The sequence below is a fragment of the Chrysemys picta genome, chromosome 23 (assembly GCF_011386835.1).
Source record: "Chrysemys picta bellii isolate R12L10 chromosome 23, ASM1138683v2, whole genome shotgun sequence".
Classification (NCBI taxonomy): domain Eukaryota; kingdom Metazoa; phylum Chordata; order Testudines; family Emydidae; genus Chrysemys; species Chrysemys picta.
Genome location: NC_088813.1, coordinates 12,377,857 through 12,401,734, shown reverse-complemented (window position 1 = coordinate 12,401,734; position 23,878 = coordinate 12,377,857). Strand labels below are relative to the sequence as shown.

The 23,878-nt window shown below is 45.8% G+C and overlaps 1 protein-coding gene across 1 annotated transcript; it reads left to right on the top strand.

Annotated features, from left to right (window-relative positions):
- The first annotated feature begins 256 nt into the window (after positions 1–256).
- ELOA (elongin A) lies at positions 257–22,569 on the top strand. The gene is made up of 11 exons (XM_005302086.4): positions 257–432; positions 6,362–6,418; positions 9,498–9,616; positions 10,515–11,730; positions 12,304–12,418; positions 12,987–13,142; positions 13,847–13,944; positions 16,930–17,110; positions 17,696–17,807; positions 18,627–18,778; positions 20,440–22,569. Exons 1-11 carry the CDS (start codon positions 361–363, stop codon positions 20,499–20,501), a joined length of 2,340 nt encoding a protein of 779 aa, XP_005302143.2. The 5' UTR covers positions 257–360; the 3' UTR covers positions 20,502–22,569.
- Positions 22,570–23,878: the final 1,309 nt, after the last annotated feature.

Below are 23,878 nucleotides of genomic sequence, written 5' to 3'. Positions count from 1 at the left end.
ACCACTGAAAAACCAGTAGAAAGGGGGTAGCTGGCTCTCAGTGGCCCATGGTGGTAGACAAGCCTCTTGCCAGCAACCAAAATGGCGATTGCCCCTAAGCACAGACGCTTCTTGCCAATATCCAAGATGGCAGCGTCTCCTGTCACTACAGAAGCTTATTGCCAGTATCCAAAATGGCGGCTGACCCCTCTCGGCGCAGTAGCTTCCTTGCCAGCACCCAGGATGGCGACTGGCTGTTGACCAGACGTCTGGTTTCCGTTTCCTGCCAGGAGCGAAGATGGCGGCGGGGGACGGGGAAGCTCAGTGTTGTCGGTGGGCGGTGAAGCCGTTTCCGCCACGGAGGCCTCTCCAGCAGTAAAAATGGCGGAATCGGTGCTGGAAGTTGTGGGGAAGCTGCAGTCGCGACTCTCGGGCAGTTCGGAACCCAAGAAGGTAACGGCGCCGACGGGAGGGGGCAGTGTGGGCGGGAGGCGGGCTGGGGGGCTGCGAGTGCCAGGGCCCCCTCCGGCGCGTGTCGGGGCGGCAGGGCACGGGCCCCCCGCGAATACCCCGAGCTGAGGCGAACCCAGGGGAGTGAGGGGCCGTCCGAGGGCCACTGCCAGTCAGAGGATCCAGGGGCGGGAGGGTTGGGGGGCCCTTCCAAGGGCCACGGGGCAAAGGGGGGTCAGGGATCCAGAAGAGGGAGGGTTGCGGGGGGGGGGCATTCCAAGGGTCATTGGGGGCAGGGATCCGGGGGAGGGACAGTTTCTGAGCTCTCCTCTAAGGGCTGCTGTGAGGGTAGAAGGCGGGCTGGGGTCCCATTCCAGGGCCCCAGGGGATCAATGGAGGTCCACCTTCCTGGGACCCAGGCTGGGGATGTGGGGAGAAGGGATTGAGAGAAGGGGGCTGGTTCAGCTCCTGAGAAGACTTCTGGGGGAGCTATAGGGAATATATGGGGAGGGGGCCAGGAAAGGCTCTAGGAAAGGGGGCTTTGGAAGAGGAACTGACTGAGAGGAGTTGGGTCTGGGGGATATCGCAGTGGGGGCGGTCCTGCTGGGGATGACCCTTCTGTGGGCTACATGTGTTTGAATGCACAAATGGTTTAGTATGTGCCAAGCAGTGGGGAAGTTGTAGCAGCGCTCCTGAGTATGCTTGCAATATTTTTAAGGGGTCCATATCCAAGCCCTAACCAGATAAATAGGCTCTGGAGACATCTGGGCCCCTAACTTGCGTCCTACAAAAAGACTCTTAAACAAGGAATACATTCAATAGGATTTCAGAATGGACTCCGAGGGGAATACCTGCCCCTCTGGGATGAGTTATTCTCTGTGTGTGGCTGTTTTTTATGTCAAGATATGGACTGTAGTTAGTGAAACAAATAACATAGGTCTGGTGAGGGAGCTTGTTTCTGGAAGGTACAGCTGGTCCTTCCCCAGTGATGCTGAGAGTTATGGTGGAAACCCATCATTCCTAATGTAATATTCTGGGTGTGATCATAGTGAAAGACAATGGTAAACCAAAGCTTTGGCTGTTCGGCTGATGCTGCTCAGGGGAATTTAAAGCAATTTCATTTAAGCCATGGTGGGCTCTGCTTTCTAGAGAGTCGTGGCCTGAACTGGAAGCCTAGAGCTCCTGGGTTCTAATTCTGGCTCTGACTTGGAGACTCCCTCTCTGTTCTCTGGCAAGTTGTTTAGCCTATGTAGCTTTGTCTCCACTAGGAAAATTATGTTGCAGACATCCATTGTCAGCAACAGTTGGGGAACTCAGTTCACTCTGATCTGTCCTTGCAGTTAAACTGTGTTTAGCACCAATTCAGCTGTACCCATTGCTGGCTCCCATTGTCAACAGTTGATAATTCCTGCTATAGACAAGGCTTCTGTGCCTCTTCTCCACCTGTAAATGCAGGACTCTGACTGACCCTGTGTACTGGCACCTCACTTATGCTGTTACCTTGTTCTCCAGAATCCAAGTTTTCATTGGGGGGGCAGGATCAGGGTGGGGGAAGTCTCTGTCTGTTATTGTGGAAATGCATGCACTTGGTTCATAGTTTTTGTTTTCTGCATCTGCAAAACCTAAAACAGTAAGTGCTGGTCTACACACAAATTTTGCACTGGGAGAATTAAATCTTCTTTTAAACTAATTGGCTCAAGAAACTGAGTAAAACAGCCTTAACTCTGAGGGAAATGAACTGTCCTACTCATCTCCAAGTGCTAACTCAGATGCTCAAGGATAGCTGATACTGAGACTTGAAGGTTTAACTATTTCACTGCTCATCAAATCATGTCAGAAAGGAGAGGTAAGTTTATACTATGAAGATCTACACAATCTACTGTGTGTGACAACTCATTTTGGCATTGCAAGGTATTACTCATGGTCGTTATGGGTTAGATCTCTTTTTGTGCACATGCATCAGTGAGAAAACTGCATTTTTAAGGGGTTTATTTTCTTGTTGTTTCTGTCTGGAGTTAACGTGCGATACACTTTTCATAGCACTCATAGTTTCAGGGTGTTAGTAACATTAATCCTCAAAACACCTTTCTGAGAGTATTATCTCTATTTTACAAATCGGGAAACTGAGACATCGTTGTCCAGCTCAAAGTTTCTTGGACCATTTTCTGAAACATCTGGTTACTGGCTGGTGGCCCAGCTTATCTATAATATGGGAATAATAATGTTTATCCGCTTTTGTAAAGTTCTCTGAGTTCTACTCCTGAAAAGTGCTAAGTATTAATATTATTTTTGGGACAACCTCAGAGTGCTGGCACGGAGCGCTCCGTGGGAGACTTTGGATGCTGTTGTCATGGGTTGGAAGCAATCATATTTTCCAGTGGAAGGGGTGAAAACTCTAAAATAGTTAGACTGGAGCTGTATTGTGTATTTTGTGTCACTTCAAAACTGCTTGTTTTCTGCTGAAAGGAGAGACGGGAACATACAAGCAACATAAAATGTTGTTGAAGAGAATGGGACCAGGCTATGCTGCAATAATCTGAAATATACTTGCCTCGTCAGCATTGCAATGGTCTAGTTATTTAAAAATCATTTAAAAAGGAAAATGAGCAGTTAAAATAAACAATATGGTGCTTCACAGTACTACTTCATAGGTGGGTACCTGCTAGATTAGGCTCAAGTTTATTAAGCAAATAATCCGAAAGTTTTGTTTAAACATTCTCCACACATGTTTTCAACAGCAGTGTTGTGGTAGGGCATGAGACTTGGGAAGTGAAACTCTTTTTGTTTTGTTTTGTGGTACCTAAAGGCCACAATTGTGCTGTAAAAACACACCTGAATATGGTATCCCTGCTCCAGAGGTCTTGCAGTCTGTCCATTCTCGTTGGACAGTAATACATAAGCAAATAATGTGTATATAGTGATCAGTGAGTTAGACTATTACAGACAACCGTTTTAGCAACCTAAGGCTTGGCCTACACTGAAAAGTTTATGTTGGCATAGCTACATCGATCAGGGCTGTCAAGGAAAAACACACCCTGTCAGTCATAGCTATGCTGACATCACCCCCATGATAGATGCTGCCGTGTCATGAAAGAGGGTTTCGGTCGACAGAGCTAACTTCAAGGAAGTGGTGTTCCTATACCAACAGATAAACCCGTTGTGTTGGCGTAGGCTTCGTCTGCACTATTGGGCTATGTCAGTATTGTGAACGTACCCTAAGGTGCTGTTGGCGACAGAAGTAACCAAAAGAAAGTCTCGTGTCTGACAGTGTTCATTTAAAAGTTTGCAACTCATCCTGAAAACCTGCTGAATTACAGATTATGAAAACAGCATGTAACGTATATTTATATATGCACACATTGAAAGCTTAGTGAAATGAAAACTGCCTTGATGGGCAAAGAGGGATGTGATTCAATTGTTATATCGATTCGTGTTAGGGCTTTTCAATCATGCTAAGCTCAAATCTTAACACAGGAGGCTTTCCAAGCATGTTAAACTAACTTGATTGAAAAATGCACCCTTCCTGCTCATCAAGACAGGGCCCTAAAAGCTACAAATAACCAAGGAATGAGAGGAATTGCTTAGGATGCTGCAAGAAAGTATAATTAGAAAACTTGGAGTAAATATAAAGGGAAAACTTCCTAATCGTGGGATCTTTTAGGTGTCTGAATAGTCTCCCCATGAAAGTGGTGGATGTTCCATTGCCTGAGAGGTTTGAAATTAGATAGGCCAAACCTCTAGGAAATGTACAATGGGGAACAATCCTAAATGTCCAAGCAATTGTCTGAATGGTTCCAGTATCTCTCCATCTATAATTTGCCATGATTCCTTAACTGAGATTGGTGTCTTAGGGCTTGTCTACACTTACATTTTATAGCGCTCTGACTTGCTGGCTCAGGGGTGTGAAAAATCACCCTCCTGAGCGCAGCAAGTCTGAGTGTTTCCGCAGCAGCGCTTTGAAGTTTCCAGTGTAGATCTACCCTTAGCTGACACTGCAATTGAACAGGTCCTTCTCAGCAGGAGCCCTCTGATGTAGACCTTAAGGCAGTGGTGGGCAACCTGCGGCCCATGGGCCGCACGCAGCCCGTCAGGGTAATCTGCTGGCGGGCTGCCAAATAGTTTTTTACATTTGCACGGCTGCCCGCAGCTCCCAGTGGCCGCAGTTCACCATTCCCGGCCAATGGGAGCTGAGGGAAGTGGCATGGGCCACAGGGACATGCTGGCTGCCGCTTCCTGCAGGTTGTCCACCACTGCCTTAAGGAATGCAGAGCTCATTCCAATGGGAGATGCATTCCCCATGTCGTACTCAAACTGTCAAGATGGCAGCTTCCTATCTGATTTATTTGGGACCCTTTAAAAAATATTGTCTTCTCTGTAACTAGATGGAGTGATTAGAGTATCTTGTTACATTGCCGTGATCTACAAGAGGGCTGGTTACTGTTCTTGGTTGCACTTATTTCTAGGCCATCAAATGTGAGATGCAAACTTGACCTGCCGTGTTGGTGCCCAGTTTTGTCAGAGATCCTTGTGTGGAGCAGCACCAGACGGCTCAGTAGGCCCTTGTTTCCCCAAACTATCTGTTGAGGAGTATCATGGTAATAGAGCTGTGGTGAAGGAAGAAGGAACATTGTTACTCAACAGTAGCACCTGCTTCTTAATTAGCAGCAACCTAAACGATCTGAAAGGAGTGCAGGTCACCTTTCTTGCCCATATCTTGGGAGAGAAGATGATTGGTCTCCTTGTTGTAAATCCTTCTATCAGTCAAAAATGGAGGTATAGTTTCCATCCCAATGCTTGATATCCAGGCTCCAGACCTCATGATCCGATGGGATTCCTTCACCTGCATGTATACACTGGGTGGGGTTGCAGGTAGGGTGAATTTAAGAATCAGTTAATTATTGTTGGAGCACATGTGGGATAATTCAGTGTCCCCTTCAGTATTTTAGAACAACAGTGCTAAAAAGCCATGGTTGGTTTAAATACTTTGAGGCCAACAGAAAAATTAACCTTCAACCATGGTAACTAAACCTTAAATGAAACATGGAGAAGTGGTGATCAGCCCTCTGCAGTGAGCAGAAGCCATCCCATTAGTTCTTTAGGATAGATGAACTCCTGCCTTCCTTATGTTAAGCTTTGTAAAGTCCAAAGCATCTTTCAAATATATATCAAAACACATTTTGTTCAATGATCAATGTATAACTTTTATAATCTGGCATTGGAAGGGTACTTCTAATGGCTGAGGTTAGTAGAATGTCTAATTACACCCCAAAATTAACGTTAATTTTAAAGGTAAGTGCTTCTGGGTCATGGATGTTGTCATATTTTGTGTTTGTATGGCACACAACACAACTGAGCGCTGAGCTATGATGGGAGTGTATAGGTGCCTCAATTTTAGATGCTGAACACTGAGACTTTTGAAAGGGGCCTGATTCTTGGAGGGGGGTGCTCAGGCACGTTTTTAAAGTGCCCTTTAAGAGATCTCAAGGTGGGCATCAAAAATCACTAGACACTTCTGAAAATGCTGGCCCTGGGTTTTGTATCGAGCCCTTTTACAAACTTGCTGTGTGATTCTAGATAATATAATTGGTGTCTCCATTCCGCATGAGTAAAATGGAGAGAAGACTTAAGGCTTAATGCACTTTGAGAGTCTCAAATGACAGCAGTGCAAATTACCCAGTGCTGCTGTCTTGCAGACTTCCCCTCTCTTTCTGCAACAAAACGTTACATTTCTTTGAATCAGTCCTCTACATGTTCACCACCTTAGTAGCTTGATCTGAAGTCAGATAACAGCTGCTTGTGGATATGAGTTAAGAGACGTTTGCTGCTCAGACATCTCGAGCAAGCTCCCATACAGTGCAGAATTTTCTTCCTTTCTAATCTCAGTATGTGATTAGTATGATAAATCTGAACACTTTCCTTGTTGTCTCTGCAGCTGCTGAAAAGCCTGAAGAGACTTTCTGAGTTGCCTATCACGGTTGACATCCTTGTGGTAAGAACTATAACAATCTTCTATTTTTACAGTACCCTTCATGGAACAGAATAACAAAATGTCTCCTGAAATCGAAATGTGATCGGGATATTGGGGCTAACACTCAGTTCTTGTGGAAAATGCCATGTAGGGCTTGTCTACACTGGCAATTTACAGCACTGCAACTTTCTCGCTCAGGGGTGTGAAAAAACACCCCGCTGAGCGCAGCAAGTTTCAGCGCTGTAAAGCGCCAGTGTAGACAGTGCACCAGCGCTGGTAGCTATGCCCCTCGTGGAGGTGGGTTTTTTTTAGCGCGCCAGGAGAGCTCTCTCCCAGAGCTCTGCCGCGTCCACGCAAGCTACGGTAAAGCACTGCTGTGGCAGCGCTCTAGCATTGCCGGTTTAGACTAGCCAGTGTAGACTCTAAAGACAAGTGAAGCTGAAATCAGCATCAATTTGGAAACAAGGTGTAAATTGAAAGTGATCAACCGTTGCAATGGATTACCAAGGAATGTGATGAATACTTCATCACCTGGAGTCATTAAATCAAGATTGGATCTCTTTCTAAAACCGATGATCTAGTTCAACCACAAGTTATTGGGCTCAATGCTGGAATCCCTGGGTGGTTTCTATTGGCCTGTTGTACAGGAGGTTCAGACTAGATTATCATGATGGCCTCAAGACCTTAAAATTAGGGCTGTTGATTAATAGCAGTTAACTCACGTGGCTAACTTAAAAAAATTAATCACAATTAAAAAAAATATTTACGATTGATCGCAGTTTTAATCGCACTGTTAAACAATAGAATACCAATGGAAATTTATTAAATATTTGTGGATGTTTTTCTACTTTTTCAAATATATTGATTTCAATAATAATGCAGAATACAAAGTGTAGAGTGCTCACTTTATATTATTTCTGTTACAAATATTTGCGCTGTAAAAAATGATAAAAGAAATAGTATGTTTCAATTCCCCTCATACAAGTACTGTAGTGCAATCTCTTTATTGTGAAAGAGCAACTTACAAATGTAGGGTTTTTTTGTATTTGGTTATGTAACTGCACTCAAAACCAAAACAATGTAAAACTTTAGAGCCTACAAGTCCACTCAGTCCTGCTTCTTGTTCAGCCAATCGCTCAGACAAACAAGTTGGTCTACATTTACGGGAGATACTGCTTCCTGCTTTTTATTTACAATGTCACCTGAAAGTGAGAACAGGCGTTCACATGGCACTTTTGTAGCCGACGTTGCAAGATATTTACGTGCCAAATATGCTAAACATTCATATGCCCCTTCATGCTTCAGTCACCATTCCATAGGACATGCTTCCATGCTGATGACGCTCATTAAAAAAAATAATGTGTTAATTATAATTTTGACTGAACTCCTTGGGGGAGAATAGTATGTCTCCTGCTCTGTTTTACCCACATTCTGCCATATATTTCATGTTATAGCAGTCTCGGATGATAACTCAGCACATGTTGTTCAATTTAAGAACAAGTATCAGAGGGGTAGTCGTGTTAGTCTGAATCTGTAAAAAGTAACAGAGGGTCCTGTGGCACCTTTAAGACTAACAGAAGTTTTGGGAGCATAAGCTTTCCTGGGTAAGAACCTCACTTCTTCAGATGCAAGTACTTATGCTCCCAATACTTCTGTTAGTCTTAAAGGTGCCACAGGACCCTCTGTTAATTTAAGAACACTTTCACTGCAGATTTGACAAAACGCAAAGAAGACACCAATGTGCGATTTCTAAAGATAGCTACAGCATTTGACCCAAGGTTTAAGAATCTGAAGTGCTTTCCAAAATCTGAGAGGGGCAAACTGCGGAGCATACTTTCAGAAGTCTTAAAAGAGCAGCACTCCGATGTGCTAACTACAGAACCCGAACCACCAAAAAAGAAAATCAACCTTCTGCTGGTGGCATCTGACTCTGATGATGAAAATGAAAATGCGTCAGTCTGCACTGCTTTGGATTGTTATCAAGTAGAACCCATCATCCGCATGGATGCATGGTGGTTGAACATGAAGGGACATAAGAAGCTTTAGCGCATTTGGCATGTAAATATCTTATGACACCGGCTACAACGGCACAATGCAAATGCTTGTTCTCACTTTCAGGTGACATTGTAAACAAGAAGCGGGCAGCTATCTCCTGCAAATGAAAACAAACTTGTTTGTCTGAGCGATTGTCTGAACAAGAAGTAGGACTGAGTGGACTTGCAGACTCTAAAGTTTTACATTGTTTGATTTTTTTGAATGCAGTTTTTTTTTTGTACGTTCAACTTTCATGATAAAGAGATTGCATTACTGTACTTTTTTTTTTTAATCGTTTGAAAGCCCTACTTAAAATCGATAAATATCTGAAAGTGGTCATGACCCTTTTTCCTGTGGCTTATCTGACAGATGACCTCCTAGCACTGTGATGGAACATTCCCGACTCATCACCATCAACTGAATGTGAATTTCTTTCTCCTTACTAAAATATTGAGCACAAGTCTGGTACAACTCCTACCCTAAACAATCAGTTGGTTTGGCCCTCTCTCTGTTGCACCATGGTGATTTCATTAGCATTCTTGGAATGGTTGATGAGAGTTGCGTTCTATGTTCTTAAACACTGATACCTCCTGGAAGAAGTTTGAGCGAAACCATTCTGCTTATCGTATATTTTTTTAAGGGTGTTTGTTTGAAAACAGACTAGTTGAGTTTGCATTTGTTTGTTGCTGCTCCCCTCCTGAAGCTATCATTGGAGCTTGGTGGAATTCCAGATCTTTTTATTTAAACCCTTTTAGTTAAAAAAAAGTTTCATAGCAACTCTAACATGGCCTGGTGTGAACTCTTGCTGTGGCCGCTCACTTTCTGTTGCCAAATTGGAAGCTGATGATGCAATAGAAGCACACTTGGCTTGTGTATCTCGTACGTTAGGTAGCATTGAAACGGTTAAATTTAGTCTAGCTTTCTTGAGGCTGTTAACTTGAAGAGGGTTCTGGGTAACGAAGCGGATCTGGGAGTTTGACTTTGACAAACCTGTTTTTAGATGACCAGTGCTGACAATGTTGACTGGTTTGTGGAGATCAGCTGATGTCTTGCATCTTTCTTGCAGGAGACTGGTGTTGGGAAGACTGTGAATGGCTTACGGAAACATGAGCTGGTGGGAGACTTTGCCAAGAACTTAGTAGCCAGATGGAAGAAGCTGGTGCCAGTCCCTCAAGAAGTAGAGCGGTAAGCTAGCTTGTCCATTTGTCTCGCTGGATAAGTTGCAGTAAATCTCCCAGTGGAGGTGGTGCTAGATTTCTGTGGCCCTGGAAATAAGGCTATGCTTCAAAATCATCATAACATCAGAGTGATCACTCTGCGTGAGGTGCTTACCTCATTGTGGGGTAAGTTTCCTGCCTACGGTGGCCACAGAATTGCTGACTACTGCAGTTTCAGGTCGGAGTAACGTTTTTCTTTCAGGAAACGGTAGTGTGATGGAGAGAGTGACTCTAGACACCTAGAAAATGTCTTCACAAAAGCAGGAGACAAACCCTACAATCTCACTTCCCTAATGTTGTAACACTAGAGAGGAAGCTATAGGCACAAAGCAGAGTGGAAATCCTCTTTCTGAGAGCCAGTGAAAACAGCTGTTATGAAAACTCAGCCCTTCGGTTAATACTAGCAAGTGTGTTGTAGGAACAGTGCTGTGGCTCCAGGGAGAAGGATTGACTGATTGAATTGACCGCTTCTGTGACCTAATGCATGACTCTGTGGTACTAGAGATTGGATTGTAATGGTTGCTGTAGCCCTGCCTGCTGGTGTGTGTAATTAGGAGAATGTAGCCCAGTATGGCCCCATGCATTCTTCCTCTGTCTTGAGGCAGCTGCTTTGCTCTCTCCCAGATTGCTGGGAAATCTTCAGTCCCGGTAAGTTAGGGCTTGGAGATTTCTGTACTGGAGACACTACCACTAAAGCCCCAAACTTTATGCAGGAAAGAATCATCAATGTTTTTACTATGTTCAACCTCCAGATGCTCTTATTCTTCTGTGTACCTGGTTCCCATCCACACTGTCCTCAGGAAGTCGCTCCGTTTATTCTTGTTGATGGATTTTTGTCTAACTATTGGGTTGTCTTTGTCTCTTAGAAATAACATTGATTCAGAAGAACGTGACTATGAGAGAAGCAGCTCTAGGAAACGGCAGCGAGAGCCTTCCCCAAAAGAGGACGAGGAAGCTGAGCAGGACTACTCGGAAGCATTCCAGCCTTCCTGCAGCCAATCATGTGAGCCAAACTACAGAGAGAAGAAGGCCAAAAGGTATTCAGAGCCTGAGAGAGCCCATGAGGCCGTCAGCTATGGCAGCGAGGAGGACAAGGGCTGGGGCAGAGCTTCCCCAGTGCACTCCTCAGATCAGGAATACTCGGACTATGGACACGCTTTGTCACCTGAGCTGAGGGAGAGCCCTGAGGAACTGTACATGGATCACTCTGCCTCTGAGGAACAAGAGGTGGAGCAGACAGTGTTTCATCGGAAAGCTAATAAAGGCCACAGCTTTCAGGACAAGCTGGTGGGAAGCCATGAAAGGAATCCCAGCGAATCCCAAGACAAAGGAAACCTGACTCGGAGCAAAGAGCACAAGTCCTCTCACAAGGAGAAGCAGCGACTGGACTCCAAGGGGGAGGTGAGGACCTCTGCCTTTAGCCCAGAAAGACTTCACAAGTCCTCTTTCAAGGAGCAGGTCCGAGAGGCTCCCTCAGCAGGTGGCAGCAAGGAGAAGCTCAGGACTTTAGACGGCACCAAGAGAGAGAAGAACAGAGAAAGTGGGGGCTCCAGGAAAGAAAAGTCACAACCTCACTTGGAGGAGGCTGTTGACAACCATAAGAAGCAAAAACACCGGGACTCTGAGAAAGCCAAACTGGAAAAGTCCAGGCTAAGCCTGGAGCTATCCAATGTGGATCGGGAGAAACGGAAGTTAGAGGGTAACTCCTCAAACAGGAGCAAAGAGAAGGGGCTTTCTAGCAGCTTAAAGACTACTGAGGGCAAATCCAAAGCCTCTGACTCAGACAAAAAATCTGTGGCTTTCTCACCGGGTTTTGGTGAGGTGGAAGTGGAGGATGAATATGAGCAGCCTAAAATGTCCTTTGAATCATACCTCAGCTATGACCAGCCCCAGAAAAAGAAGAAAAAGGTGGTTAAACCCCCTGCTCCTCCAGCCCCTGAGAGAAACAGAGGGCATGGCAAGCAAAATGGGTCTAAAGCCAGTACCAAGAGCTCAGACTCGAGCCGAAAGAATACAAGTCACAAGCAGACAAGCGAAAAAAGGGCAGAGAAGAAGCAATCTGGGACATCCAAACCGAAAAAGGTAAGATCTCAGAGAGTCTGAATATGAACCAACTGTGGCATTGGTAAGTGCCACCTTCCATACCGGGCATGCTCTGTCCTACTTGGCAGGTGCTTAGGATTAATTCATGTCCTCTTTGCCATCTCAGATCCTGAATTTAGCATAAGGCTGGTGTTCTGTGGAACCTGATACGTAGGGATGTCCCATCAGGTACTTCATGGGACCACATTCTGTAATGCCTCCTTGTGAGTGACATTTCTGCTGTTGGGTGGGATTATCCATCCCACACTTGGCTTCTCACTAGGGCCATTGAGCACAATACTCTGTAGCATATACAGGTATGAGTGACTCTCATGTTAGTGAATGCGGGGATGCTAGGAGGCTCATGCTTGTGTTCTGTGCTGAAATTGCCTTGGGCTCGTCCACCGATAACATGGACAGGATTGAAATCTCAGTCTGAGGCTATGCCCTGGTGCAGGCTGATCATCGTCATGTGGGTTATTAAAATGTTTTCAGTGAATACATCTACCAGCTTCTGTGCATGTTCTCTCCCTCTTCTATCTCTGTTCAGTTTTGTGTTCTCTCTCCCTCCAGATCCCCATTGATGTGATGCCAACGTTACCAGATATCCCTTTGCCTGCAATTCAGGCCAATTATCGCCCACTTCCCTCTCTCGAGTTGATTACCTTCTCCCAGACAAAGAGGAAAAGTATGTGCTGGTCAGGGGATGGGGCAGAATCTTTGGGACTGGAAGAGTCCTTGGGTGCTTTGTGGGGGTAAGGGAGGAGGGAGAGATTGCTGTGATTAACCCCTGTGTGCAGAATCCAGTATGTCATTTGATTAACTTAGTGTGACCTCTCTCTATCCAGCCTCAGTACCAGTGCAAAGCTCAGGGGACGAAAGGCCTTATATACTCAGGGGCCACTGTTCTGCCTCTGGCAGGGACCAATACCTGATCTTTCAGCGGAAGATGACTCCCCTCCTCCCCACTTCATACATTTTGGGAGGGATGGGGGAGTTGGCTTATTCTGTAGCATGAGCTTTGATTATCTGTCCTTTGGCGCATGACTCAATTCAGGCACAAGTAAAGGGGTTGCAGTCACATTAGTGGTCAGCTGACCCGGCTACTCATGTGCCTCTGAGCCTGGTGTATTAACCTTGATCTGTCTCAATAATTGTTCAGGACTTGCTCTGCAGTTCAAGATGCTCTTACCGCTCAGGTGAAACCATGATGCTGGTCTTATTTCTTTTCTTTCCCATCTGTCATCTGATCACAGCGGTGTCCTCGCCCATTGAGGAGGGTGAGGCTGGCTTTACCGGACGCAGGCTGAATTCCAAGATGCAAGTGTATTCGGGCTCTAAATCTGCCTACCTCCCCAAGATGATGTCTCTATACGAGCAGTGCATCAGAGTCCTCAACAACAATATTGACTGTGAGTATCACTCCCGCTTTGCTTTAAAGGTGCAATCATCCACTGTCCGTGTGAGGAGAGTTCTGTGCATCTGCTGGCCTAGTTCTGAATACCGGTGGAATGCTACTCATAGGTGTCATGCAGTGCAGTGAGTTGTTAACTTGCTTTTCTATCTCCAGGGAGCACCTGGCTTTGTACGCTTTACAGCCATATCACTTAGCAAGCTAAGCAGGAATGGGATAGGCTAATACTAGGATGGGAGACCGCGAAGGAACACTAGTGCTGCAGGAATTGGTAGAGGGTGCTCTGTGTCAGTACCGAACCAATGCCCCAGCTTACTTCTGGGGAGCACTGCGCTCTTAGAAATAAGGTGTAGAATTGGGGTCTTGACTAGGGATGTGACACGTGACCACATATGGTTAAGATTACCCATAGCACTCTTTTGCAGGAAGAGAGCTGTTGGGCCCAATGACTTGCTCAAATTCTGCTGCCTGTAAATTCTCTCTGCAGCAGGTGGATACAGTATATTCCCCTTTCCTTCCCTTCCTGTTTTAAACTGCTGTGTAGTATTGCTGTGAGCTATTCAACAGCTGCCATGATCTTCTGCATTTCTGTGGTGGCCGCAATGACCCATGTGTTTATCGGTAAGCTCTGTTAAACACTTTCCCTCAGGCTGAAAGGAGTCAGATAAACATTGTCGGTGTCTCTCTCTCGCTCTCCTGTAGCAATCTATGAAGTCGGTGGAGTTCCTTTTTCGGTGTTGGAGCCAGTATTGGAGAGATGCACCCCTAATCAACTGTACCGCATTGAGGAATGTAATCACGTAGGTGTCTCCAACTCAGAGGCGGGAGCTGGGCAGGAGGGGAATGCTGATACTTCCGTGCATGCGTAACATTCTGTCTTCACTGGGAGGAGGAGAACGTTCATGAGAAGCCATGGACCATGGCTGAAAGGCTTTGGGAGAGGTCCCCCAACTCTTCATTCTGGCCACGGTTTATCTCCTGCCACCGAGCCTTGCTTCCCTATTAGCAGCCAGTATTCCAGGTGTGACTGTGGTGCCTGGAAGGGCCACCCTGCGATTGCTCAATCAGGGCAGACAATCCCCAAAACTGGTGGATTATTCTAATAATTAGATTCACCAAAACAGCTTCTGCAATACCTTACTGGTTACCCAGAAGCCAAAAATACAGCTCCCTTAAAGCAATCCAGCCCTGGGCTTCCACCCGACAGTCAAGTCAAATATGAGGATTACTTAAAATCTTGTTCACCGTATATAAAATTCTACCAATCCCAAGGGATCAGACGTATTGCCCACCAGGTCAATGAATGTTTCATACTTTACCCAAATACACGCTTACAGCCACTTATTAACTAAACTAAGATTTATTAAAAAGAAAGAGTGATTATGGTTAAAAGATTCATATCTGTATGAATAACGATAAAGTTCTTAGGTTAGTTTCATAGTAGAGATGGTGAGCTGCTGAGTTGCAAAATGTTCTTTCAGAATCAATTCCATTGGTTATATACAACAGGCAGTCCATGTGCAGAGGCTGTATATATTCTCGCTGAGAAATAGCAGGGTAATCCAGATAGGGCTTCAGCTTCCCAGTCTGGCAACTCAAAACCTCCCCGATAAGGTTCAGGCATATTTGATGACAGGATCAGGCCCCAGAGTTCTTGTATACATCTCTGACCGGCTGCGCTAGCCTCTTGACATCCGACAGCACAGCTGATATTCTTTGGGTGAAGAATAGGTACTATACATTGTGGCTTTGAAGCAAAATCTATTTCCTATGTATACACAAGTAATTAGTTGCATTCATCAGCATAAGTTAATTATCCATCCAAGCAGTTCATAGACAGTTTGCAACAAACTTCAAAGAGAAATATAGACATGATATTATTACACCCAAGTTTCATCTAAATATTAATATTCCCTTTTGATCTCTAAATTAATAGAACATAGTAACAGATGGGAAGAGAAGTTTATCATCTACCAGTTAATGAGATCACATTGTGAAGTTTCTAATAGATAGGTAAACACAGACAAATACTATTCATTTACTTCTAATTCTTTGACAATACAAAGTTTTAAACACTCTGGCCTATGTAACATGGCTTTGATAACCATCTACAAGAAATGGCCCTGTTTACTATTTCAATTCTTCTCTAATATGCTCTTAAAGGTTGATCTGGGTCATGTTAGCCTGCTGGTTGCTTAACTCTTTCTGGCTCATTGTCACACCAGGATATCCCACCCCACAGATGAGGTGCTTCTGGCCAAGGGTTACTGTTAAAATCAGCCTTGTTTGGGTCCCAGGCTCATCAGCCATCTCCTGTCTCTCTTGAAATCAGTTTTCCCTCAGTGGCAGTGGTTTGCCACGCTACCTCCCAGCACGGTGCTTACCCTCATGGTGCTAGGAGCATGTGGCTGGCTGCTCAGAGCTGCATGTGAATCCGACAATGTGCAGTAACATTAACAGCAAGAGGTCCAGAATGCCAGCTGGAGAGTCTTGCTGGTCTGTCTGATAGGGAAAGTGCCTTATGAGGCTGGAAATGTTCTGGTTTTGAACTAAATGCGGCTGGCTGGGTCCCAGGTCTTTGGCAGTGGATTGTCTGGGGAAAATCTTAATTGTTGCTTTGCACTGCAGGAAGCCACTGTTCGTAGCACCAGGCCCAGCTACTGAGTGGGTAATGAGACTGACGGAGCTCCCAGCCCTGGGCGCTGAGCTGGTGTCCCAGATGTCTTTCAATAGCACCCCTAGCCTGGTCATGGGTTTTTGCATCCCCCACTTCCTTCTAAGTAGTATTGAGGTCCTGCCTCCTTGTTTACTCTGGTTAGGTTAATCTCAGGAGGGGGATTGGTGCTGAACATCCTAACCGCTCCTACGGCGGTGCGTGTTGCTTGCCACGTCTGTTAGTGAGGGCAACTAACTGCAGCACAGGCAGCTGAGGCTTGAAGATGGATCCACTTGTGCTCATACTAGCACATGATGGTACCCACTGTCACTCTGAGGGAACCTCTCCAGTGTAAATCAAGGTGAGAGCCAGAGGAAAGAGAAATGCCACCACTTCCTTCTCTTTCCTCTGCCCACCAAAGATAACATGAGAGCAAAATACATTAGCAGCCTGTTTCCCTGCCGCACACCATGATTTCCCACACGTAAGAGGGATAGCGAATGCCCTCTGTAAAGACCAGTGCGGGATCTGGCCTGGAACTCATCGTAAGCTAATCACGGTACTTCTGAATCCAGTCGGGAGGAGCGGTTTGCATTAAAGCAGATGCTCTTTCATTTGAGAAGAGCCTAGCCAGTTGTATAGCCTCCTCCTTTGCTGTGGCCAAGTTTCTAGCTCTACTTTTTGGAAGACAACAGCGGGTTTTGACACCGCACCTTTGGGCTAATGCTTTGGCCCTTTGCTGTGCTGAACTTGTGATGTGAAATAGGTAACTGCCCCATAGGGGGAGAATAGGCTTAGGTACTGAGGCTCCAGTGAAATTCTGCCCTTTGCCGAAGGTCCCTGCAGTCTGATATTGGCAGGAGGGCAGTGTGACACAGCCCTTTAAACTGGGATGAGCTGAGTGTGATAGGGAACCTAGCTGAACCTCTTGAAAAGAGTCATTCCCTCACTGCGTGATTCATGTAGATGGGACATGCTTACTATTGTGAACTACTTAATGGCACTAGGGGTGATGGTATGTGAAGGGAGGAGGGCCACTAGGTGGCACATGGGTTAAAGGTCTGAGTTTGTGCTCTCCAGAGAGATCCCAGAAAACTGTCTCTGAGGTAACTCGCGGGTCTATCTCCAGGTTTTAATTGAGGACACTGATCAGCTGTGGCACAATCACTGCGTCCGGGACTTCAAGAAGGAGAAGCCAGAAGAGTTTGAGTCCTGGAGGGAGATGTACCTTCGGCTCCACGATGCCCGAGAACAGCGGCTGCTCATGTTAACACAGAACATCCGCTCAGCTCATGCCAACAAACCCAAAGGTAAAGCAGGCACTGGGTGATGCAGGGGCGACGGTCTGGTGAATGGGGTGGGTTGTGATTCTTCGTGCTGGAATGAAAAGAAAGGGCTGGTTGTCTAGGTGGCTGGTTCAAATCTGGCCCAGGTTAGAAGTTGTCCCAAATCACTGTTGTCTGAATGATGGTCCCATTTAAATGACTTTGCGGGCCTCAGTTCAGTTCCTAGGAGATTTGTTCCATGGCAAAACAGCCTACTGTCCCTTCCTGCGGGGACATCAGAGGTCACAGAGACTGAAATCTCGTTTCGTTCTTAGGGTCATTTCCCCAGGTTGGGATTGGAGTATATTGATAGGGCACTCCAGGGCTGTTCTGAAATTCTCTGTCCACAGGTCTATCAGTGTGGCCTCTCTCAAGCATAAAGCTCGGTAGCAGAGGGGTACAGGGTCAGGGAGGGAACTCTGCCCCATGTGATGGAGTGAAAGGGTGAGGATGTGGTGGCCGGTGCTTCCACTAGAGAGCATGAAGGTGGACTCGCTGCTTTGTGACAGTGAGTTCAGAGGACCTACTTGTGGCTGGATCCTAAAGGGTGTGTGTTCTCTCCCTCTGCAGGCAGAGTGGCCAAGATGGCATTTGTCAATTCAGCAGCAAAGCCCCCTCGGGATGTGCGGAGGAGACAAGAGAAATTTGGAACTGGAGGAGCTGCTGTACCAGAGAAGATCAAGTGAGTCTTAAACCTCCCCCACCTGTCTGGTCAGGACCTTTCCTTAGGGGGCTGGGCAGTGGGAGAAACCCAGCAGGTTGTCCCCTGAGCACAAAGAATCCCTCCTGTCTTATGGAGGCTGGAGGGACGGGAACAGGAGAAAGGAGATTCCCCCTCCCTTCAGATCCTTCTCTCTGTCACTAAAGGGGAGGGAGAGGTTTGTCAGTCAGTAGCAATCGATGGCATGTGTATAAGTCTAAAAACAATGGACAAGCATCTATCTCACCTGCCAAGCTCTTGAGTTCAAGCTCTCCCAGTTCCCTGGTTTGCTTCAGGAATAACTTAGGCCATCAGTTCTGGCAGGAGAAACTGGAAACCTGCAGCACAGGTCTGGTCTGGTAAGGAACTTCTCAGGTCCCCTCTATCTGTGGAATGTTACTTGGCAGCCATTGAACTTGTAGGGATGCTATACACAATGCTGAGAGTGGCCTGGTCTGACGTTTGAGCACTGGACTAGGAGCCAGTTTTAATCTTGGCTCCTCTACTGACTGACTCTGTAGCTTTGGGCAAATCACATAATCTCTGTCCCTGTTTCCTAAGCTGTGAAATGGGGCTAAATGATCCCCAGTTCGTTGGACACTGAAGATGAATTGTTTGCAACGTAATAAGTGCAATTCAGTCATGTTGCTGTGGAGTTCCACCTCAGATGTGCAGTAAATTGTGCAGTTGGCACAGAGAGAAGAGAGTATCCACTCAGCACCTACCCACGCATGGCATGGAAATGAATTGGTTCCATCATTGAAGCTCTTGGTCTCTCCTCCATATTTCTCTGAATTGCAGGATAAAACCAGTCCTGTTCTCACCCGGTAGAAGTTATGCCCAGTCTGAGGAGGAGCAGTCCTATGATGGGCCCAGCACCAGCAGTGCCCATTCTGGTCCATCCCCAGGCAGCACCACCTCTGGCTATGACCCCAGGAAACCACCAGTGAAGAGTGAGTGATGCAGGCATCACTGTCTGTGCTAGTTATTTCTAGCTGTTGTTACTATGAGCTTTAACCACTGACTGATCATGCATGGAAGAGATTGATATAGGGTTAGCAGGGGGCTGACTCAAGAGAGGGGTGTTTCTTTTCCAACCCTCCTGTTAAAGGGAAAGGTGACAAAAATGGGTCAAATTGCAGCAAAGGGTCTTGTGATGGATACATTGGATTGGGAATAGAGACTTAGGTTCATTACCCACCTCTGCCATATATTTGCTGGGCAACCTCGGGGGAAGTCAATTTCCCTTCCTCAGTTTCCCGGTCTGTAAAACTGACGATACCAACCTGTCTCCGAGGGGTCTTGCAAGGATCAATTCTTATATCTTGGGTGTCTGAAACATTCAGCCGTGGCAGGCGCCGTCACTAAACCCGTTAACAAAAATAGGCTGGGAATTTAGTCCCAGATTTAAGTGAGGTCTGTTGGATTGTGGTCATGGACTGAGCCCAGCCCTGAGTATGTTCAGCTTAAAATGCAAATCCCGCCACTTTTGTTAATCTTCCCTTGATGGGTAGCTCACCATGGAGAGGAGGAGGAGGGGGAGAGAAAAGAACTGGCAGAAGGCAGATGCCTGTAAGAGTGAGCTGAAAGCCCCCTGGCCACTTCTAGCATTGCTGTACATTTACTGCTTAGATACCACAGTGATAGGCACCTTAGATTTATGGCCGACAAATGAAGAGGGTAAATGCCTTTCAGAGGTTTGCCGTGTTACCAGTGGAAAGACCTAGTTGACCAGATGAGGTTCTTGGTCAGTCAGAGCTGACAAGTCTGCTGCTCTTTGGAAAATTCTGAGGGTGGCACATGATTTGAATGCTCCCAAAAATTTAAAGCTGTTCTTCAAAATCCTCTGGCATGCTGGCCAGCCTTTCTTTTAAAGGCAGCACTAAAAGATGCTGATATTGTGCGGTTAGTACGGGGAGGATGGGTGAACCTTGGACTGTATGGCTCGTAGTTAGTTCAATCCCTTTTCCACCATGTTGGGGCCGGGCTTTTCCCAGTGATGGTCAGATCGTGGCATAGCCTCCAAGGAGGCAGTGAAAACCCCATTGCTTGAATTAGAGCCCTGCACAGATACAAAATTTTGTATCCGCATCTGATCTGCAAACATGGTCTGTGGATATAAAGCGGATATCCACAGATTTGCAGGACTCTAACTTGAATCATATAAAACTAGCCTGGATAAAGCACCGGGGAATGTATTGTAGGGAGCAATTCTTTACTGGCCTGGGGCTGAAATAGAAGATCCCAATAGGTCTTCTCCATGTAGCTGCCAATTCTATTGGCTGAGACAACATTGGGTTGTGCTACACCTCTACCCCGATATAATGCTGTCCTCGGGAGCCAAAAAATCTTACCGCATTATAGGTGAAACCGCGTTATATCGAACTTGCTTTGATCTGCCGGAGTGCGCAGCCTCGCGCGCCCCCACCCCCACCCCCCCGGAGTGCTGCTTTACCGTGTTGTATCCGAATTCGTGTTATATTGGGTCGCGTTATATCGGGGTAGAAGTGTACTTGGATGCCAGTGGGATCATGAGAGATGCAGCTAGGTAACCAGTTCTATGTTCTTCTGATTCTTTGTACCACTACTCTTCTGTTTTTTTCCGTTGTTTCAGAAATTGCACCCATGATGGCAAAGACTATCAAAGCATTCAAAAACAGGTTCTCTCGAAGATAAGCTGCCCAGGAGAGAGATGGGAATTCCTCTCTTGTGGGGGAGTGGCATTGAAGGTGGAGGGGAAGGAAGGCACCCAAGGAGCACCGAGTCCTTTCCTCAACATGCTCCATGGAGGCTGCAGCAACTGTGAGAGGCTTAAAAAACCTGCACAAGGATGACAGCACACTATTTTTCAAGCCAGCCCTCTGGTCCCTTTCTCTGCCTCCCCTGCCTTGCCTCCAATTTCTGTCAAAAACACCATGTTCAGAATTATAAAACCTTCAGAAAATGTGAAGTCTTGGTATCTGCTGAGAAGGGAAGGTCCAGAGACTGATGTTGCTATTTAATGTCTTAATAAATTTACAAAATGGTTTTAATTAATATTTCCCCCCAGATATTATGTCACCTCCCCACCCCCACCCCAGTCCTGGTAGAAGGACCCTGCCTCTTTCCCGATTACTTGAGTTGGAGCCCCTTCCCTCCATGTGGACGCTGTTACAATGGGAGCCTCTTCCTTGATTTCATGCCCACTACATGTCAGCTCCTATCTGGGACAGGTAATGCTGGAGGCCAATCTGCTCACCAGTCCTTCAGCAGGCTGGGTTGGGTCTGAGGCGGCATTCTCCAGTTGTGTATGTTAATGAATCCCAGCTCTCAACCTCTCTGAACTCCTTGTACAGATGCTTAAACTGTTGTGTGGGAATTCTGAGAACTGCTGAGGTCCCTTCTCCCGCTGTTTGTTCTCTTCTTCTTCTTCAGCTTATTGGAAAAACACGAGAATTCTTGGGGAGAAATATCACTGTGCCGAAATTGAAATTTTAATCCCTCTTTTGGGTTTTAGATCGGTCTCAGACTCTTGAAGCCAAAACAATTTTAACAAAACCAATGAAGGAATTGGTTTTATTTCTTTTAGCAGAAGGAAGCAGCTTTATCTAGTTTCCCAAGCATCACACAGCATTGGAAAGGATTTTCCCAGTCTAAAAGCTGGCACTTAAATCCTGCCTTTTCCCCTGTAAATTATTGCTGGAAAAAGCAAAAGCTGTAGTGTTTTTTATTTTAAAGTAAAACCACTTCATGGGGAAAGTGAATCTTGTCTTATGTTGGTGCAAACTCTACAATACAAATTCAAACCACATGGCAATTTGCGCCCGATGTCCGAGGGGAAAATCCCAGCTGTGGAAGGGAGGGGTGAGGTTTTACCTTTCAGTGAGCAGCTTCTGCTGAAAAGTAACTAGGGGACTTTGGAGCAAAACTCCATCATGAAGGTGGTCATGGGTAAGGATGCCGAGACTGTGACTTCAGTTAAATGAACAGAATTTCACTGTGGCTGCAGCTGCTTCTGGCCCAGTTTCAAGTGAGCGACACTACTAGGAAGTCACTAGGTTATAAAATCCTTCTTATGGCCGCCAGTTCAGCACAAGCACTGAATCTCTCTCGACAGATGTGAAAGCAAGTTTACCTGGAGCACTGCTGGCAGAGGTTGGACTGGGTTAGAGCTGGTAGTGCTCTGAGGGAACCTGTCCTGCTGTTGATGGATCAAGCCTATCCGATGGGCCCTGTAACTGGATCTGGAAATGGAAACTGTCCAGGTCTAAGACCCGTTTGAAGTGCTCCTAAATGCAACTGCTGTCTCTGACTCTGGAGGACATTCTGCTCTCCTTGTAGGAAAGGAGGCAGGGCTGGTTGCTGCTCTTGGTGGTAGCTGCCCAACAGCATGACCATATTTTCTTGACTGGAAAACCCTGAACAAGTGGACTTGGGTGCGTATGCTGGCCTGAGGGAACTTTGCTGTGAAGTATATACCACAGATGACTTGGGGGGGGAAGAAAACCCTTTATGCTTTGGGTTCTGTCTACTTAGGCATTTGAACATCATGGAAGCCCTAATTCTTAATTTTGAAGATCTTGGAAGAGTTTTCTCAGAATCTCGTGTGCCGTAAATTTGTTAAAGTCCCAGACGCTTTAATCATGTTCCTGTGCAGCATTTCCGTGTGTATTGTGCTGTAAAATAATGCCTTTTTGCTCTTGCATTTTGCTGTATTTAATTTGCTGTATTTTTAATTAGGTAACAATATATAATCTTCTGCCAACTGTTGTGCTACCATTTATTTCTGTTTTTTACTTGGGGTGTGGGGAAAAGGGAAGACTCATCTGTGTCTGGGCCACGGTGGAGCCACGGTTAAAGAACCTTGGGTAAATCTGAGAATTCTCTCGGGCACCATTAAATTGCTACCTAGCATTATTACAGTTAGATATTCACGTCTGGACTGTGGGTACTACTTTTAGCTGTGCAGTGGGTATATCATCCCATTAAAACCAGTTCTCTCTTTGCAGACCCTGCCATCTGTCAGTATTTTAGCCTACTTAGGTGGATTTTTGGGGAAAGATACAATACAAATATTGTTGCCTCTAATCCCATAATATTTCAATCCACTTTCTCAATGAGGAGCAGATCCTTCTTCACATGAGACCAACACTCATCTCGCCCCTGCAAGGTGCTCTCTTTTTTTCAGTCAGACACTAAATCTCCCAGGCTGAAAGAATTGGAATGCTTTTTACAGAGGGGGAGGAATTATTTTAGTAAGACATGAACTAAGCCAACTGTAGAGTAAAATTGCTTGCTCAGTTTCCAATCTCTTCCAGCATTCAACATGTTAAACTTGTGCAATTTTCTGTGCTATACTGTGTGGAAAGAAACCATCCAGGACCCAACACCTTTCTCCGCCTCCCTTGAGTGCTTTGGCTGGGTGGAATGAGTGACATGGGCAGGAGGGAGAGTTATGCTGACTTGCATTTGTACTTTGGTCCCCAACTCTGTATATACAATTTTCTATGTTACTTTTTTGTGGTAACTACGGAGATTAATATTTTAATTAGATAAGTTATATGAAAAGAAGAAAATCATGTCTCAATAAAAGCCAAAACACTGGACCGTGTCTGTCTATTCCTTTCTGGCTCTGGGTGATAACTGAACATAATGAAATAGCAAATTAGAAAGTATGATTGTTTGGTATTGCTGATGAGCTGAAGTTTGCTCTTTAATCTGACAGCCCTATTTCCTGTTTACTTTTCATTCTCAAAAGTCCCTTGTTCTCTAGAGGCTATAGATAGATGGATGGAAACCGAAAAGCTTTGGCAAATAAGTGTGAAATCCTAGGCTTGCAACAGAATCTAAGTGGCTGTCTGTCATGTTTTCAGATCCTTTCCTCTTTATCTGTCACAGCCTGAACCAAGGATCATACATTGATATTAAAAACACCTTTAAAGCAATATAAGAAAATGGCCTCTCCAGGTGTATGTGGGAATGGCTTGTAAGAGAGGAAGGGACAGAATCATGAGTCTGCCTGTGGCTGCTAAGAAAAGAAATGGACTTCCCCTGGGGAGGGCCTGCTCCTGCAA

Coding starts and splice junctions, on each gene's coding strand:
- ELOA (XM_005302086.4), top strand. CDS start 361: ATGGCGGAATCGGTGCTGGAAGTTGTGGGGAAGCTGCAGTCGCGACTC. Junction 12,419..12,986: donor CTCCCAGACAAAGAGGAAAA/GTATGTGCTGGT, acceptor ATCTGATCACAG/CGGTGTCCTCGCCCATTGAG. Junction 17,808..18,626: donor GCTGTACCAGAGAAGATCAA/GTGAGTCTTAAA, acceptor TCTGAATTGCAG/GATAAAACCAGTCCTGTTCT.